At 32.5% G+C, this 21,085-nt stretch overlaps 1 protein-coding gene across 2 annotated transcripts in view; it reads right to left on the bottom strand.

Moving 5' to 3' along the window:
• LOC117219149 (uncharacterized) overlaps positions 1–21,085 on the bottom strand; it is a 118,114-nt gene that overhangs the window by 19,539 nt on the left and 77,490 nt on the right. For both annotated transcript variants that reach the window (XM_033468076.2, XM_033468077.2), the window contains one exon: positions 18,854–18,968. In XM_033468076.2, coding sequence (XP_033323967.1) covers positions 18,854–18,968 — 115 coding nt within the window. The remainder of the gene's footprint in view (positions 1–18,853; positions 18,969–21,085) is intronic.

The following is a 21,085-nucleotide window of genomic DNA, read 5'->3' as shown; positions in this document are numbered from 1 at the left end:
TTTATTGGTTTTTGCATCATTCTATTAAAGTGAAGGTTTCACGCGTAAGACTATTCGGAACCGCCTTGTATTAGAGGATTAGTAAGAGAACGATGTCCTAGTAGAAATTCTACTGTTTTCCATTTGCATCTTATTTTAGTTTCGTAGAATCTACTAACAAAATGACTACTAACAAACCACTATATACAAAAGAGATCAAGAAAACAACGATACATGTGATTTACATAATCAATAATGAAAATGTTCCTTCAACTTCTTTTGAATTTGTTTCTCTTTTATATAATCATAAATAAGATCAATATAATTGATAAGTATAGATGAGATAATTTGCAAGTGATAATTATAAATAAAGTCCGTATCATTGATAATTATGAACAAAATCGTTACAAGTGATAATTATTAATAAAGTCAGTATAATTGGTAATTATAAACAAGATCGTTACAAGTGATAATTATTAATAAAGTCGGTATAATTGAGAATTGTCAATAAGATCATTATAAGTGATAACTATAAATAAAGTAGGCATAATTAATAATTATCAATAAGATTATTATAAGTGATAACTATATAAATAAAGTAAACCTAATTTATATAATTGTCAATAAGATCTTTATAATTGGTAATTATTAATAAGATGATTATGATTGATAACTACAAATAATATAATTATAATTGATAAAAATAAATAAAATCATTATAATTGACAATTATAAACAAAACGTCTGTAATAAGATTTAAATAAAATTAATGTAATCTTCCTCTTCCCTTTACTGTGTCCATCTCAGTTTCAATTTCAATTTTGGATCTAACGGAGAATCGTCAAAGAATCAAGTCACGTATCTCTGGTTGCTCACGTATCTCTGGTGCTCACGTATCAGATTTGACCGTTTGTAATACACATTTTGCTTCCAAAAATGAAATTGAAATTGCAAGCAATGCAAGCGGCACTGAAATTTCGAGACAGTTTCTTTTTTATTATTGCCTTCAAAAGTCTTATCCCACGTGGACATTTTCAACAAATTTCCATGTGAAATATTCGCATGAATGTCGATCGAATGTTACAAACAAAAGAGATACAAATGTAGTTAATCTTGAATATTTATTTAGTTTTTTACTTATACATACATGTGTATAGTAAAATATTGGAGAGAAAGTTCAGATAAAAATTGTTCTGCCTTTAATGGTTTATGTTCCGAATGTGCGAAATAGTTCTTAAAATTCAATCACACCCCCTATAATTTGTTGAAGTTTCAGATGCTGCAATACAGGCCGTAAACAACGCTGGATCTTTTAATTTAATTACAATAGATACTTCTCAGTTGAAAAGAAGGGCCACCAAACATAATTTGAGACATGGCAGAAACAATGGTGTCGTTGTATATGAATATCTGTATCGATCTGTCTGTTATAAACATAGATTATTGTACCAATAAAATCTTGATAGACTTCGTCATAATACCTTAGAAGCGTAAGATAAAGTACTAAACTTGAATCTATTTTTTCAATTTATGATTTCATTATTAATTGTGTCCACATTTAACTGCTACTTTATCGTTAATCATTTCTTGGATAGAAATCAGCTTCGATATAGTTCTCCTATTCTCCCATGTCAGTCGTTATGTTAAACGTGAAGTCTAAATTGTTACGTTAAACGTATATCCGCACGTACGTCGAAGCATAGATATCGATGAAAAAGTAGCTTCTCTCAAACCGTAAAGGCTAAATAATATCCGTAATTATTAAATTCTGTTCGAAATTTCTGCTGTACGATGAATTCGATATAAAAATACAAATTCCGATTGTATAATGCAAAACACTTTGAAAAATATTATACGGTTTTTTTCTTGAACAGCAATTTTGAAACGAAACCGACAGATGGCCCACCGTTTAGCATTTTTTAAAAGTGGCCGAGCTCGGCGTGATACTGATCCATAAAGCGAGATCGTAGAGGAAATTTAGAGTTGACATGTGCCATGGTCCCGAAGTCAAAACGACCCATGAGCATACTAGGATTTACGGAAGGGTGAGTTCAGAACGACGTATAGCTGTTCATGTGTGAATTATTGTCAACCGTGGTCACCATGGAATCATCGTGATCAGAAATGAAGGTAGCTGGAACGAGACATGGAGAACGAGGAAATATAAACAAGTCCACGTTGTAGTCGAGAGGAAATAAATAAGATTCTGGATAAATCAGAGTAATACATTTCAGTCATTTTGAAGTAACTTTCTCCTTTGCGAAAATGCAATCTGCGGCTTTGTTTACGAGTTATTAACGGAAAAACACTGACCAATGAGAGGTGACGGCGCGAAGTTCGAGAGCCCGCAGAACGAGGCTTTGACAGAAGGTCGGGACGGCCTCGAGTCGCGTTCGAAGTATTGAACAAGTCACGAAGCGAAAACTATCCGGATTTTTTTTTTACTACGTAACAGTGATATTTTTAAGAAAAACGCTGTTCACCTTTACTTTAGAACGTCCGAAGAATATTTACTAATTTTTCGGACCCGAAATAGTAAGTAATTTAACCGTGACGGCGGTCTTAATTTTCTAGTGTGCACGACACCTTGTGTGTAACATATGAAATTTTTAAGCAAGGTGTACAGTGAAGATTAACAAAGTACGTAAATGGTATTTTAATTTAAATAATTCCGAGTCCGAACACAGTTCAACGAATGATTCGCAAAGCTAATTTAATAAATAATAATCGTGTTAAGGGACGTAAGGGATATGTTTGTTAGAGAAATATGAAGGATATTATCAATAAGCTTGACATAACCTTGACATAACCTTGATATGTCAAGGTTATGTCAAGGACGATTATTATTTATTAAATTAGCTTTGTGAATCATTCATTGAACTGTGTTCGGACACAGAATTACTTAAATTAAAATATCATTTACGTACTTTGTTAATCTTCACCAAGGTGTCATGCACACTAGAAGATTAAAACGACCGTCACGGTTAAATTACTTACTATTTCGGGTCCGAAAAATTAGTAAATATTCTTCGGACGTTCTAAAGTAAAGGTGAACAGCGTTTTTCTTAAAAATATCACTGTTACGTAGTAAATAAAAATCCGGAAAATTATCGCTTCGTGATTTGTTCAATACTTCGAACGCGGCTCGAGTCCGTCCCGGCCATCTGTCAAAGCCTCGTGCTGCGGGCTCTCGAACTTCGCGCCGTCACCTCTCATTGGTCAGTGTTTTTCCGTTAATAACTCGTAAACAAAGCCGCAGATTGCATTTTCGCAAAGGAGAAAGTTACTTCAAAATGACCGCAGCTACCCCTCATTTTCGGCTGTTAAAATAATTGTGGAACACCCTGTATACATTCTTTTGATGCTTTGATACTTATTAATACATATATTGGTGTTTTCGATAGTAGTTCTTATTGACCTACCCTGTACATGCATTAACCAACAAGAATCAAGAAACAGAAGTTACGCAGATGCATATTCTTAGATGTAGCAAACCTATCTGACGTAGAATAAAAATGAATACTGTGTCAACGAAAATATTAATGTTATTTCTTATAATTTTTTAATTTTTAATTCTCGTTTTATTTTCGTATCTTATTTGAGTGTTTTTTATTTATTCATTTTTATTATTTTTTTTATTCTGTACTTTGAGTCTGTACTTTATAATTATTATAAAAAGTATCGATGTTGTACATGTACATATCGAGACAAAAGCGAAGAACATTTTGCCATTGATGCAAAACTATAGCATCACCTTGGTTCCCAATAGACTTAAGAATTTTGTGCGTCGTATTTTGATACAAGAAAGATTTGTTAGTTAATTTATAATATAACGCCACGTGGATAGTTGCTTTCGTGAAACAGTCTAAAGATATCTCGCAGTCAATATTCTCCCAATGTTGTTTCCTAGATTATTGTTTCCGATGACAAAAGATTCGATAATGACGGCCCAAATGGATTTCATTTATGCTGGATAAAATTCATTCGCACTTCATTTAGAATTCAGTATGCGAAGTCCGAAACTCTCGAAAATTGTCGCTATAATTTTCGCCACAACTTGCTTCGCAGTGGATAATTGACGACCGCATCGACGTTATATGGTAATAATATAACGCCATAAAAATAACCTCTTATCGAAGTCAGTCATCCGTTACAGCGCAGTGGCCACAAGAAAATTACACGAGAAGCACGGTTCCAATGAATCGACTTGTGAAAGTACCATTCGACTTCTGGTTAAAAGACTCGAGGAAATTGGATCGGTGATTGAGGGGTCAAGATCTGGACATCCTCGAAAGCATGTAATTTCAGCGGAACGGTCCTACACCTCGTAATACGAATAAAAAAAAAAGAAACAATTTGCCGAGGAAAGTACATACCTCTTCACCATGCAATTTTACTCAATTGCTATGTCGGCTGTCCGCTAAAATCGTGCCATTTAACCGCCTTAAATTTTTGTCTTCCAGTGTTATCGAAAAGACCAGCTTCGCGTGGATGGTCCTCGCACGATTGAGCATCTCAAACACAGGATTCGCGTTGCTATTGGAGTGCACGAAGTATTGTTGTTTACTAACGTGTGCATTGTTTACCGATCAAATTTGTTCTTAAGGTAATTTAGAGTTAAGTTAATTTATAGTAACTTTATATATATCATTTATATCACTTGTCCTTTTAACATTTTGCCATGCAGAGATTACGTTTTAAGATATAAAACAAAATTTTCGAAAATTAGATTCGAAAATCATTACGATTCTAACCCAGTCAAATGCCAGTGATAAGTTTTTTACAGACTTTAAGTGACTCACTTTAAGTGACGATCAGTTTTACTTTTTATTTCTAAAAAAGTCAAATTAGAGGTGACCGCAAGAAAAAAAGCCATTACTTGCACATAAAATAATGTTGCTTTAGGGTACCGAAATGTTATTTTGACGATTATTACACTGTCAACAAATTTACTTATAATTCCGTGAAAAGGAATTTTTCAATTTTTATTTTATTTTTGTATTTTATTTGGTTTTTATTTATTCATTTTTATTATATATTTCTTTTATTTGTCGTATGCATTAGTAAGACAATAAAAAGAAAAATGTTCATCAAACAATGTTAGTTTCATCATCAGTCATTTTTGACCCCGTTCTCCCGTACTAAATACGTATTCGGCGACTAACAAAGGAACAAACAAAGAAAAGCCTTAATACAAATAGAACCAGTTATTCTGCATGCGTTTCGTTCAATCGTGCCAATTCGTTCATATATCTAAGTCGTTCAAATCAGTTTGATTTATGATTCGATCGATTGCGGCTGGAGCTACAAAAACTTCAAATGAATAAGAAACAACTCATAAATCTCATGTTTTCTGAAAACACCACGCACAGCATGAAAAACAAAAAAACTATCTCGATGAAAACAGGAAATGGAGTTTCTCTTCTAAAGAAATGCATACTCGATGATTCGATTGATTCGTTTACTTTGTACTAAAGCAAATGCTTCAGAATTCATTGGAAAATATTTTAGAAATTTATTCAGTTCACATTCGTATATGGAATACGATATTCTATGGAGAAATCGGAAATTTAATTTATACCGATTTAATATCTATATTTCTTCATGACATTTGTAATATAAAGGATTTACCAAAAGATGGAAATAATCAGACGAAGCCATGTTTATTTTTTACAACATTGTCAATGTTGTAAATAAATAAATTTACTTGTGGATACAATTTCATGATAAATTTTACTTTTAAAAGTCATTAATGGACAGTTGACCTTTATGCAAAATAAAAATGGTTTGCATTAATTGCAAGATAAAAAAACTGCATAAAAATTTCTTTCTTTTGTTAATTGCTCAAGTTGAACATACCACAACAGTATTTTTAAATTCTTTAAATGTTGTAATTGTTCTGAATTTAATCATATTTGTCATAAATGCATAAAATATAATTAATTATATATATATATATATATTAATATAAATTTAATGTAAATTAATAGTGAGAATGGAGAACGTAAATAAGAGTGCAGCGTTCGACATACTGATTTTCGTCACGTATCAATATGAAGGAAAGATCTTATCGAGAAATCAGTGTCTCTCACTTTTCGAAGTTGGTCAGTGATCGCGATAATTATAATATTTTAATAAAAGTGAGAAAAAAGATACTAATCTGAATGCTTAAAAATTAATATTAACCCTCAACTGGTACAATGACGTTCACAAAAATAATTAAGGTCATCATAGACCCTAAATAATAAATGCAATAAAATATATTAATCTAATTAATATATTATAACTAATCTAATAAAATATAAGAACATAGAAAATTAAACGTTCACTGCTCAATAAAATAAAAATGCAATGTTGCGATCACTCGTAACTACACTGCGGATTCTATGCATTTATTACAAAATTGTTGCAATTTGAAACGACAGAAAGTTTAAAACAATTTTAAAATATCGATGTATTATTTTTAATCTATTAAAATGATTAAAGAAAGAATAAACCTGTTATTTATTCTCTACACATAATCCCATTATGCCAGTTAAGGGTGAAAATTGTTTTACCAGACTGCAGGGTTTATATTGATCTACTTTGGAATCATTAGATGATATACAGATGCATAAAAACAATGAAATTTATTCAAATAAATATACTATGTATAATCAAGATATTTATCAACATTTGCAACACGTACCTGTCGCATAAACCGCGACTTTTGCAGGGATAATAAAACGTAGCAAGAAGTGCTGTAGCGGAATATACTTATCCGAGATGAGATCAGCTTTAATATTTTTGGGTTTGATGAACAAAAACTAATTTGGCGGGAAGCGTACTGAGCAGCTTTGTGCTGAAAATTTCAGGCCACTGAAACGCATAATGCAAAGAAGTGCAAGCAAATTTAATATTTTATGACGGCCGCAGCAACGTACGAATTAGATTCCATTGTCGAGAATTTTTATGAGAACAAATATTCGGATACTCCGAAAGAAAATTAAATTCAAATACTTATTAACACAAACGTCGGAAATTCATGTTTCAAGCGTAATCATTAGTAATTTCTGAAGCAGAATTTAAATTACGTGTGAATAAGAATAAGAAATGTTTTCGCAGTCGATTAGAATTAATAAAGTTTTTTTTCTAAAAACATGTTCAAATTATGTACATAATCGAAATGAAAATCAAAAGAAAATAATAAATTGATACAACTTTATAAGACACGCATGAAATATTCATATTTCGAGTAAATACATTATGCTTCTTCGAGTCAATATCAAAGCAATATTTTTACGACATCGAGATGAATTGTTGTTTGAAACAGACGAATGTTTCACCGTTAATGAAACGAGTTGATTGATTCCATAAATAGCAGAGCTATATAACTATAATTACTAAGCTACCAAAATATCTGAATATTAATGGTAGTCACTGTATCTCACGGTTGCTTCTTATTATGCAACGTTTGTAATTGGCAGGGTAGTTCCCTTGGAAATTTATTAACTTGATATTTCATAATTTTCCTTGTTGGGAACATTAATGGATCGGTTGTTACTGCACACGCTTTGTATTAAGGATCTTTCGGTAGTTCAAAATTAAATAGACTAGAGAACTTTCAAATTAAGATTGTAAATCTAAACCGTAATAATAAATCGCAAACCTATTCTTGCTTTCTGCTATGAACATATTCGCTGCTCTAATTCAATACTGACACATGTAAAAAACGTGATTTAGAGATATTTTACTATTTTATACTAAATAGTATTATCTGTGGATAACGCAATACTGATATATCTTTAAATTTTTTCAATATATATATTAGTACAAAATTTAGTGAAAATTATATTTCATTATTTTCGAGAGCCAGTAAGCCCATATATAGTTACCAACAACAATTAAGAAACACTGGGTGTACTAAACCTTCTTAACACAGGATAAAACTTTGTATTGTGTCATCGAAAATAGTAATTTTATCTTTTTGTAATTTTATAATTCTGTATCTTTATTTTATTTGTCGTAAGCACTAAACAAAACAATACTGCAATATAGACAATGTGTAATATGCTTCACTATAGTATGTATTTCTAATTTAACAAGACGTTAAAACGAGAAGACGAGATGAACAAATTAAAAATAGAAAATAAAATAAAAAATAAAAAGTAGAAAAATAAATAGAAAAAAAATATAATAAATAATATAATATAATAAATATAAAATATAACATACAATAAAACGATATGTAAATAAAATATGTAAATAAAACGATATGTAAAGTTTTTTTAACTTTTATCGGAAAGTGTATATTTGTCCAAGGCAACCTTCCATCGTTACAATTACAACGCGACGTCCTCTAAAATGTACAACTGCACTAAAAAGTACGGCGCAAATAAAACATCGCGTTATTAGATCCGAACATTAAAATACCACAGCTTCTAAATTAGCATAAATTTCGCACGAATAGCATTAGAACGCGAGAACATTAAAAAATGAACATCGCATTAATATCCTGCCTTTTTATAGGAACTGATTTCCAACGTAGCGACTGCGCAGAAATTCTTTTGATGCAATGTCTCGTAAACCGTGGAACATTTCAGCGATAATATTCGTACGGTAGACCGCAACGTTTCATCCCTTTTCCAATGAAAAATGATTAATGAGGCATTTTTCTCTCGTTTCATCAGTTTAAATATACGACGTTTTTTCTTTTTTTAGCGTTGCGCTTTGACGACCAACATCTCATTCATATTCCGAGGTAAACTTTCAATAAAGAGTACTAACGACGTGCAAGAGTGAAACACAACAAAAGCGAGCACAAGCATTTAGGATAGCACTCCGTTTTTTATGCAGACTCGTTGACCCTCGCAAGGCGGCGGCCAGGTCAATTTTGACCCAGACTATTTAAATCGTTCGGTTACTAAATTTTCGGCAATTAAAGAAAAGAAATTGCTGTTACATTAGGAACAACGGGAAGGCTGATAAATTTGCGAGAAATATCTTGAAAAATATGTTTCGAGAAATTGCCGAATGTGAAGCTCGGAGTTGTTATAAACATCATGAATAGTACAGTCGTGAAAATGGTCCGCCGGCCGAGGCTTAATGCTTCGGACCGTAATGCACGGTCTCGTAGCTAAGGTCTCATTATCCAAAGTAAGTACGGTTGCGTGGTGTTTCAGTTCTACGAATGCATATTTTTAGTACGAACATGTGCAATGGTTTATTTGGGTACAGAATAAATTGCAATTGCGTTTGGATAGGGACTGTTGCGGAAAGGAACACACGATGAAAACGCGAAGCTGTATTTCGCACTCTAATAACGGACCTTCACGACGAAAATACAGCCAAGTGTAACACTCCGAACTAAATGAGATCTTAGTATATTATAGTTTGTTGAAAAATATTTGACACGCGTACTCATATGCGTGTAAAATGTATCAGAAAGATAATCGCTAGTAAGAAGAGGGGGTAACGTAAGCAAAATTCGACGAAAAGGAAGCTGATTAATGATCAACGATTATAACTCGTTAGTTGCTATAATTAATTTATAACAATTGGGCAAAATGGAATCTGATTAATAATTAACAATTATAACTCGCTAGTTATCGTAACTAATTATAGCTTACGCTATACAATTATACACGACAGTTAAGGCATCTTCGATATAACGTGAAATCAACTTTGTCACGAAAACCAAATGTCTCCCTTAATTACTGATCACAACGTATTAATCGATAATAATAATTAATCTTGTATTCATTACATTAACAAATATTGTGTTAGTCAAGTAAAGGGAACGGTGGTGATAACAATTGTACTAGTAAAAGTGACTCTGTAAGCCTCACAAATTTAAAGTTTCACGTATTAAAGTAGAATTATTTATAACATAAGAGTAGAATCAGTACAAACACTGTGCATTTAAATATCAGATAAAACGATTACTTAATGTCCAGTGAAATAACATAATAATAATAATTCCCGGGAAAATCTTTTCATCATATGTATATACATGTACATGTATATATATGTATTAGGTCTACCGGAAAGTTCTGTCCGTTTTTGAATGGAAATATAACACAATTTTCATACATTTAATAATATTTATTGCAGAATATACTTTCCATCGTTACTTATGACTTCTTGCCAGCGTGATGGCAACTTGTAAATGCCATTTTTAAAAAATGATTTAATTTTAGAGGCAAAGAATTCAACTAGTGCTTGATTGACATCAGCTTCAGTTTTGAATTTTTTTTCCTGTAAAAAGTTTTGCAAAGAGAGAAACAAGTGATAATCGGAGGGTGCTAGGTCTGGGGAGTATGGTGGATGTGACAGAATTTCCCAGCCTAGCTCTGCGATTTTCTGCCGAGTCGCCAAAGCAGCATGTGGTCTGGCATTATCATCGGTAGCCATGTTTTCACGATCGCGTCTCACTTAATGATGACATTAGACATCTTTGTTTCAGTTTATTTAGGAGAGTACATGTGTGTAAATGCAATGATAAAGAGAGATAGTCATATGTCTCAAATCAACGTGTGCATATGGATTGAAACTTGAAGTGACACTATCAGACAGAACTTTCCGGTAGACCTAATATATGTATATATGTTTATGTATATATATATATATGTATATATATCTGTAATTACTTGCGAAGGATAACGTTTCGTTCGAATAATTATATACAGAGTACCGTATTAAAATAATGACTAAACCCGTCCGAGATTGGTTGTAAACGTAAACAGTTCGGCTACTGTGTGCGTTATCGCTCCGAAAATTAGTGGATCCCCCGATAACCCAGTTTCGAACACGCGAGGATTAGTCTTTTCATTCTGCTAGAAATAATTATTAAAGCATATATATCTCTCTCAACTTTCGCGCTGGACGCGGCGTCACACGTACACGAAAATCTCATACACGGAGACCACATATTTCCGAAAAATTGGTTGCACGGACAGACAACAAAATAGAAACAACGATTTTTATAAATAACAGAGTCAAGCGTAACGAACGTAGAAAATATGGCACAATTAAAAGTGGACCGTGCAACCAGGTTCTGTAGCTCGTAGATATCCAATACATCGAACGATTTATGGTGATAAATGCTTCTCCTTCTTCAACAAAAGAATCTGTCAAATATTTCAGGCCTTTAACCGTGACGTGTTGGTAGCACAGAACCGTGTAAAATAATATATGATAGCATCTACGAACCGCGTTCAGATTTTAACTGGCCCATCAATCATATGCACACGAATAACGCACGATTCGCCGTTGAAATTCAGCTCTCGTATTGTATTTAAGTCAGCATGACTTCGTAATCTTTAACTTCCTACTATTCAATATAAAACTTTGTGTTCTAATTTTTCTTTATAGATCGCAAACCAATCACAGATTAAACAAATTTTCAATTCGTCAGGCAATTAGACGATTATATCATTAGACGTATCGATGAAGTAAATACAGTATTTGAAAGAATTAGATATTAATTTTTATTATTTCGAATTTGACATATTCGTATGAAATAACAAATATAATAAATATATTAAACAGTTGATACGAAATGATTAGTACGTGAAAGTGAAAAGCGTAAGGACCATGATGAATCTTGATATTTCAGTTTTTATATATATATGTTACTGCTAATAATAATTACTATTAATTATAATTAATAATTTAACCTAGCATATCAATTTTGAGTAAAAATTGTATTACCTGCCTGCAGAATCTACATCGACAGACGCCATTAAATTATATACAGATGCACGAAAACAATGAAATTAATTGAACCAGATATACCATGTATAATTGAAACATTTAGCAAAATTGATAACACATATATCTGTCATATAAATCACGACCTTTGCAGAGTTAATAAAACGAAGCAAAAGGTTGCTGTTATCGAAATGCAAAATTAACGATGGGCAGTGCTACAGAACTCCTTTGTTTTCAGAAAACAAATCTATCCATCTAGGACAATACTGTTCAAGTTCGCGATGCAAACAAAAATAATAGCGGATGCGATTTTACGATCGTTTCATTAAACGAGAGTTTCAGTTCTGTTCACGTCCGATCTTCTCTCTCGATAGCCGTTTTGCTTGCCGTCAGCGAAAATGAAAAAAAGGACCGTCTACTCTTGAATTGGCTTGGTTATTGAAATCGATATTATTGAGACCCTTTGACCCTCTCGTGCACTATTCAAATTTTCGTTACGCTCGTGCTCCTCGGGTGAATTTTATTAATCCAATATTTTCGATTTTATCGGATCTCAGCAAAATTTCGTGCGGCTTTCTTATTAGAAGCATACTCCCGAGGAAAAGTTTCCGATCGCTAGTAACCTAAACTCCGGACGTTTATGCACGATAAATATACAAAATGCGTATGACATTTATGCAGGAACAATGTGCAAAATATGTACGAAAGTATGTAAATATACACGATATTAAATATATGCTACTTCGTATATACTTTAGCACATAAAGTAATTTATAAATTAGTATACAAAAATATATTATATACTTCTAGTATATCAATTAATATATAAATTAGTATATCAAAATATGGTATATACTTTTAGTATATAAATTAATATAGAAATTAGTATATAACAATATAGTATATACTTTTAGTATATAAATTAATATATGGTATATACTTTTAGTATATAAATTAATATATGGTATATACTTTTAGTATATATAAATTAATATATGGTATATACTTTTAGTTTATAAATTAATATATGGTATAATATATGGTAGGGTACTTTTAGTATATATAAATTAATGCTTAGACTAAAAAGAAAGTTCCAAAAAAAAAAAAATGTTTGATCCCTATAACTGAGGACCACTCAACACAGCTACCTTTTCATCGTATCACAAGAGATACTATACAAAATCCTAAGCGAAAGCAGTTTCCGGTACATTGCGTTAAACGACTTTCTAAAAAGATCCAGTTTATCTGAAAATGTAAAAGGAACGTGCAATGTGCATAAAAAACGCGCCGTATTATTACTTGGAAAATGGAGACCGATAATAGATATCAATCGTATTATACGAGTGCGTAAAACCTTTAGCGAAGTAAACATTTCGATGACGACTGTCCGTGGCGGTTAGGAAAGAGTAGCAATAAGAAAGAAATCAGAACTTGGATGCCACACGTTCTCATAAAGCAAGATGGCCTGGATCTCGCGATAGCATACACTCCGCGACAAAACGATAAGAATTATGATTTAAAAAAGCCAACAATTTTGTTTCTATGCGCTTGTTTCAAAACACATGCGGTGTGTGGCGACGTACACAGTCGAATCAAACAATGACAAAAATGATATTCTACAAATCCAGACAATTAAAATTATAATTTCTCATCCATGGATTCTGTCATTTTTTCTTTTTTTTATCAAGACACATTCGTTTTTGAGGTAGATAATTCCTGGAAGATATACCTTGCACTATAACAACGAGTCGACGAAGGAAATAAAAAAAGAACTTTGGCTCTTCTGTTGTAAAAATCTAGGATTTAAAGTAAATTCGTAAATTAAAGAAATTAATAAATTAGAAATAAAATAAAAAAATAAAAAAGAATTGACTGATTTTAGCAGGAGATTCATTAAGAACGAAGCAGTGCTAACCAATGTATTTATTGGTAAGAAAAAGAGAGTTGGACAAAAAGTGATTCGATTAATGATTATAACTCGTTAGTGATTATGACTAATTTATAATAATTGAACAAAAAGTAGTTCAGCAAAAAGTAATACGACGAATGATTAACGATTATAACTCGTTAGTCATTAGCTATAATCATGATTATTTTAATAGTTATCAGTTAGTTGTAACAACTAACGAATTACAATCGTTAATCACTAATCAGATTAATTTTTGCATAACAATCGTAAGGAATCCTAGTGCAAATGGCTAAAACAGTTAACATTTGTTCATAAATTACCAAGGAAGCGATACTCTATATTAATTTATCTATATACATATATATATTTTCGCCCACATTTCGGTGGTTTTAAAAAAAACCCAAAAAATCCAAGGCGCATGGTATCGTTTTGTCGCGGACTGTACTACGCGCTTTTATGTCCTAACGATACGGAACGATTTTTAAAATGAATCCTGACCAAGAATGAGAAGCGAGAGTTCTTTGAGAATTCGAAACGAGAACGGAGAGCTTTGAAACAACTGACACGTCTAAAACAGTGGTGGAAGCGGGATTAAAAAGGAGAACATTTCCCGAACACAGGAGGAGTCGATTTACCGGAAGAAAATTTGTTAAACAAACAAACACAAAATTGCACGCAAGCGGTATCGCAGTGCTACCTGATACACGGGAAAGACTTGTCGAAGAAAACGAGGACTGTGTTCCATCGTAAAAGAGGATACGAAGTAAGAAATAAAAAGCAGAATTGCGCATATAAAACGGCACGAATTTTCCGGGCTATTTAATTACCGCTTTGTCCTCGGTTTCAGTAGATTGCATTTGTGCACAGAGATGTAACCAAGGGTTGACAACGGCTGCGATATCGATTCCGGTTTTTGAAACGGTTATGGCTAATCGAAAAGATCTCGAAAATAGTATAATAAAACGGTATAATATTTTTTAAACTGGACTACACGAATCGAATTTTTCTTTTAACATTAGAGTAACTAGTTCACTGTGCAATGACTAAAATACCTTTGTTTCTTAATTTTGCTATTACTTGTAATTAAAAAGAAAAAGAAATGAAGAACTCTCTCGTTCAAACGTTTTTATCTGAGCTTATAACGAAAATTTCAAAAATGCATTTTGTAGATCTCGATACCTTATATGAACGATGAGAATCCTTATATGAAAAAAATCCGCAGATTTCTTACAACTTCTGATCGAAAGTGTTAAAACAGAACTGCGATTCTCGGGATTTTTAATTATTTATAATACGTTGAAACAGTAAAAAGTACAGGAAAAATACTTTTTGTCATCCGTAAGACTAGGAAGCACTCTTTAATTACAGGCAGACTATGACTTTCAATTATGTACTTTAAGGTCAAGGTGTCGAGCAATTGGAGCTGCTAACTTTCTTCAAGGCTATAAAGGTAATGTACGTTGCAATGTGCACCAGGTGTGAAGGGGTTAATCTTTTATGCGCTAATTCCCTGTCCCGGGAACGCTTGGCCTTGAAACTCGCTCGATAGGCAGAAAAGTTCACACGTAACCAGTCGCTTTTGAGGGTAGCAGGACTAATAACGAAATCCAAAACGATTACTCATCCCTTATAGCTATAAGAAATCAACGAGTTAAAGTTATTATTAAGAATTTCTAACGCATGTGGTAGCTTTGCCATCATCGTAGGAAGAAATTACCTCCGAAACATTTGATCGCTCTCAGAGAAACCCTAATTTTATCATCCAATTACAATTCAGGATGAATCGGACAAGAGATTCCATCAGAAATACGATTGAACTTCGATACGCGTCCGAGAATAATATTGTTTGCCAATCCCGACTTCGTCAATGCTTAGGAGACTTAGCAGATGTGTAACCCTTATTTTTCAATTTTTAGTATACTTTTAATATTTGGTTGGTTTTTTACGTGGTCTATGACGTGGAGCATGGCATACCTCATCAATTCTTAAATTATCAAGCTGCTTTAAACAAAATGACAATAATAATATAAAATAAATAAATAGTATTATAAATAATATTATAATATAAAATAATAAATAGTATTATATTATAATATATTATATTATATTATATTATAATATATTTTATAATATAATAAATAGTATTATATGAATTAAAATTTCCTTATTAATCCTTTGCACTCGAAGCCATTTTAACTCTGAATTTTTTCTGTATATCGTAAGTGCATCTTATATATTATTATATTATTATTTTATAGTATATATATCTCGCGGATCGCATTTTCGCTGAGGAAAAAGTTACTTCAAATGACCTCAGGAATCTTCCATTTCTGAATTGCGCGACATTTTTGGGACACCCTCTATATTGTAAGTAAACTAAGCGTATACGTCACACAATGAAAATTCAATACTTTTCTAAGTTACCGTTGACGCTATCAATCAATGTATTAAAAAATACATCGCGAACAATAAAGCCATGTAACCATTTCGCTTTGTATTGCAGACAGTAATACAATAGACTGCGAATTTTTATGCAAAATCAAAGTTTCCCCTCATTAATTGCTGCCTTTAACTAAAATTTGTTACAATGTTATCGTATAATCGATGCGCACTACAACGAAATCGATGTATCGCATCGTCGTTTGTAAATCGTTATCTACACGTCGTTGTTCTCATCAATATTGCATTCGTTCGGCCTCGTTCAATGTATTATTGTTTATTCATCGTTTTTATTGCATTGCATTTAATATATTTAATCGCACCGCACGAATTCTGTTAACTGCAAAACGCAAGAGCAACGTAGATGTTCATTTTTCTTCTCGATAATTTTAATAACTTGCAAAAACGTGTTCTCAATAACAGATGAGAAGTGAGAGTTGAGAAGGTGAGAAGTGTTCTCAATAACGACAGAACTCTTAAATTCTCTTTGGTATTCTTACGATTTTGTGTTAACCTAAATCCATAATATTCGCAGTCCAATAACGAGTTATCAGCGATGCATCTAAAGATTAAATTCTCGGAGTTTGTAGTTGCTCGATCGCAGATTTCGTGTATTTATGGTCAAAGTGGGTGAAGAAAAACTGAGAACAGTGAAAAGATTCAAAGAAACCGAGAAATTTGGTGTATTCATTTCATGTGATTAAAATCGCGAAAAAAGAAATGAAATTATACTTGCTCCTAAATCTTGCAATTAATGCGGAGAATTTTTATTTCGCACAAAGAATCGCACAGTCTTGTGTGATTATTCTTTCCTCGACGAAGTATCCGTAAAGAAAGATGGCGTGCGAACTATTAGAACCAGCACGCGAAACAAAGAAAAATGGTGTTTCTCACATTTTAAAAACCCTTTACCGCTAACAAAGAGTACTTAGCGCCATGATAGTCCGATTTACTATTCAAACCGAAAAAATAAAAGAGGAAACGAAAGCGCAATCTCATGCAAAATGTATAAGGGTTGGTCGTTAGGTAACGTGTAACGGATGTGCGTTCTCCTGTACACGATAAATTATTGAGCAAGTGCTTTTAAGTGAGTCTTCTAGCTTAGGAGCAGTTTTCAGTCTTTGGAATTTTTCTTCGAAGAATTTGAGGGAACTCCGATTCGTTCCTTCTGTACATCGTTTTAATAAAAATTGGAGATCATAGGATTTGCGATGCTCGTCGAAAGGTATCGAAATTTCAATGTTGTTGCTCATCGAAATGTCCGTAATTACAATTATACTTGCAAGCTCTCGATAAATATAAAAAGCACAAAAGCACGATCGTCGTTGCTCATTGAAATTATTGGCAATCGCAATTGTACTTGCAAGTTTTGGAATGTATCGAATCTCCGATGTTCGGCGAAAAATATCAAAGGTTCAACATTTTTGCACATTGAGATATGTATGGAAAAGTTGCGAAACTTTAAATTATCGAATTCGTGATAAAAGACGAAACATATCAAAGATTCAACATCGTATCTCATTAATAGACTGCGGATTTTATGCATTTATGACAGGAAGTGAATAGATCAAATTTAAAACTGTGACGGCATTAGAAGAATTTTTAAGGACATTGTTACATTATTGTCAATTTCTTATGATTATTAAAAGAAAAAATGCATTCTCATCCAATTTATGTTCCACAAAATTCACTTGGACAATTTTTATTTTGCATGAAGATCCGCAGTCCACTCATTATAATATTCGAAATTGTAATTGCACTTGCAAATTTTTAAGTAAGAGTTTAATATCTACGTAATCTCGATCAAAAAACATAAAATCTTCTGTCTAAAGATCTGAAAATTATTGTACAACTTTGTTGTCTGTGCGAAGAAAAATATAATCTCCGTAAGCCTATGTAGGTGCCATTAAGACCATGTAGATTTGCATGAAATCTTGTTTGTATGATCAAAAATTGACTAGTTGTATGAACCTCTTTCTCAGACACAGTTGGTCCAAGATGAAAAACTAGTAAAATGTAAATAATACATTTTTAGTTAATAGGTTCGCTAAGTTTTGTCAAATTGGTGCAAAATCGATCACAATTATAGAAAAAAGTATAAATTACTGACCTCTGTAATAAGTATGTGTATTGATTAGAGTGATAAAACATATTAGGCTGTCATACATGGAATGTCCGATTTTATAATAACAATGTTCTAAATTGTTTTCATCAAGAAACACTACCATATCTCAAAAGTGCATAATATGTAGACTGCAGATTTGATGCATTTATGGCAAAATTGGATAGTTACAATTTAAAATAGTGTAAAAATTACAAGCACCTTAAAACGTCAATGTATCATTTTTGATGTGTTGAAACGATTCAAGGAGTAATGAAATTGCTACTTGATTTCCATTGCTTGCAATTAAGACAGACAATTTTTATTTTGCATAAAAATCCGCAATCTAATAATGCATCACAGCAAAGCCTAAAATCAAAGTTTCGAAGTGCAGTCTTCATTTCTTTATTTAGATACCATTGTGACTTTTAAGTGGAATTTATTAAATGTTAATCAATCGTCAAATATCTTGATAAATAATGTGTATCGACGAAAACGTCAAAATAGGGGTCAGCTTATTTTTACCCTAGATTTGTCACAAAAAGTTTGATGAAACTCGATGATCCAACGATCGCACACAATGCAATTGTTAGTGGTTCAAAAAGATCTTCGTCTGCAACGGATTAAGAAACTTGAAACTCATATAAAGTTACCGTTAAAAATCGGACGTTCGACACGTAGAAACCTAATAAATAAGATAGTAGAAGATAAATCGAGAATGAAATTGGACTCACCAAATGTATCTGATGGATTTCATCTTGAGTGCTGTCGAATTCTCCTTGCACTTGTAAGCTAGCACTTGCTTCACACTGCTCACGTCCACTGTTGGAAACCTCGATGTCACGTAGGCTTTAAAATTCCAATAAAACATGTACTGAGTGAGGAAATAAAAAACATTCTGTCGCAATGACGCACAGTGGCCAATTTTAACTGGTCAGCAAGTTCCGTCCGCGAAAAAGAAGATATTTATGGAATCACTATTAGAAAGAACATCGAATACCGTAATATGGGTTGAAACATGTTCGAAAATTGAAGCTAATCAATTATTTTGCGAGAAACAACTACAAATTCTGTAATAAAGATTTGAAGATTCAAATATTTCACAAACAATTTTGCTAATAAATCATTCACAAATATATGACAAAAGCAAAGTACTTATCGATCGATATTTTTATATAAAATTGCTAACCAAGTGTAAGAATTGAATATTAAAGTGACGATATCTTCAAAAATTCGGCTCTCTTCCGAAAATTATTCTTACACAATTTTACATCTATTAAAGAAAGGAACAGAAAAACAACCCACGAGCTAATATTCATATATCTTAATTCTCAGTGATTCGACAGAATAGCAAAACTGCAATTTCGCATTATTACAAAATATTCTGATCCGCAGAATTGTCTTGCACGATACTTGTTACGATAATCGCGTTACCGATACATGCGACGTCTTTGAGACCAGGAGATATTGTACATTATAATTCAGTATGAATAATTCGAAGATAGTGAGCAGTGTTTGAGTATGCAGATATAGGTAAAGCTACAGCTCCGAGCATCCTGCATATTTTTCGCAAAAACGATTCTTCCATTTTCACCGCGAATATACCAACTAAAAATTCGCCACAATGCATCAACAATTCTTATATTACATATTTTGCAATGCATCCAGTTCGAGAATACCCTTTACTTACATAAGGAATAGAATGGAACAGCTTATTTAAAATCAATAATTATTAATACGTGGGTTTTCCCTTATAACATTGTCGAATATGCGACCGACCCTGATTAAAAGTACGCAAGGACGTCGGTATGACGTTCCCAACGAAGTCTTCTAGGTCAATTTTCCCAATATAGCTGTTTAGCCAGATCACTTGTGCGATCATCTAATCTCGACGCAACTGATTTGATCACGAGATATTTTCGTATTTCGTTGTTACGTGCTTGATGCATTTACTATGGTTCTGTGTATAATAGATTGCATTGATTTCAGTTTAGTTTCGTGGTTTCGGCGTCGTGAGTTCTGATGTAATCCGAAGTGTTCGACCACCTTGGTTTGAGGAACGATGACGCTGCTTAGGGTTATTAACAGAACGATGGCTTCGTTTAGAGTGAACGCGATATGCTTGCATTTGTCAGCGCTCGTCATTACTTTCCACATGTTTATCCATCGATCCATTTTTAGCCGATGGATCAACTTAGACGGAAGTATTTACTAATACTTCTGATAAAGCTAATTCAGTCATCAAAGGTTTGGTTAATCCATTAACTGCCAAATCTTCTTTTTTAATTTTTGACGGGAAAAATTGCACAAAATATATAGTATATAGTATACAGTAAATATATAGTATATGCACAAAAAGTTGTGTAACAATATAATTATATTCAAATTATGTTTTGTTGTTGAAATATTTTATATTTTTTAAAAAGTCTCAAATGGGGATTGTGTCAGGTTGCATGAATAAGAAAAAGAAGAAAAAATTTCTATTATTGTATGAAAAACAACAGACTGTGAGAGAGAGTAAGTAACACATAGTTACTACAACCTCTAAATTATATATTTATGTATTTAATTATAATATAAAAACCAAACCAAAGATATCATACCTAAAATATGATAATTTTATTGCGTTCAATTTACAGATGATTTCTAAATTTGTTCACTCGTTGAAAAGAAACGAAACACAAAATACACACCGACTGCTATAAACAATATTGATTGATATATATAAAATTACATTAAACTGTCAAACGCACCTGATATATTCTTCGCGCCAAATGGTGTACGTAAAATTCCAAAATCCCCAAACGGGGATCGTGGCAGTTAATGGGTTAATCGAGGTACTACTAAAATATCGTGCGTTTTAGAAGCTCTTTCTACCGCGATCATGTTCTCCATCTTATTATTTGCCTTTGCATGAATTAGATTAATTTGCGTGCTTATATCTTGATTTCTGATTCTCGAAAGAT

The sequence above is a fragment of the Megalopta genalis genome, chromosome 12 (assembly GCF_051020955.1).
Source record: "Megalopta genalis isolate 19385.01 chromosome 12, iyMegGena1_principal, whole genome shotgun sequence".
Taxonomy (NCBI): domain Eukaryota; kingdom Metazoa; phylum Arthropoda; class Insecta; order Hymenoptera; family Halictidae; genus Megalopta; species Megalopta genalis.
Note: the sequence above shows the minus strand (reverse complement) of the source record. Positions and strands in the feature narration are given on the sequence as shown.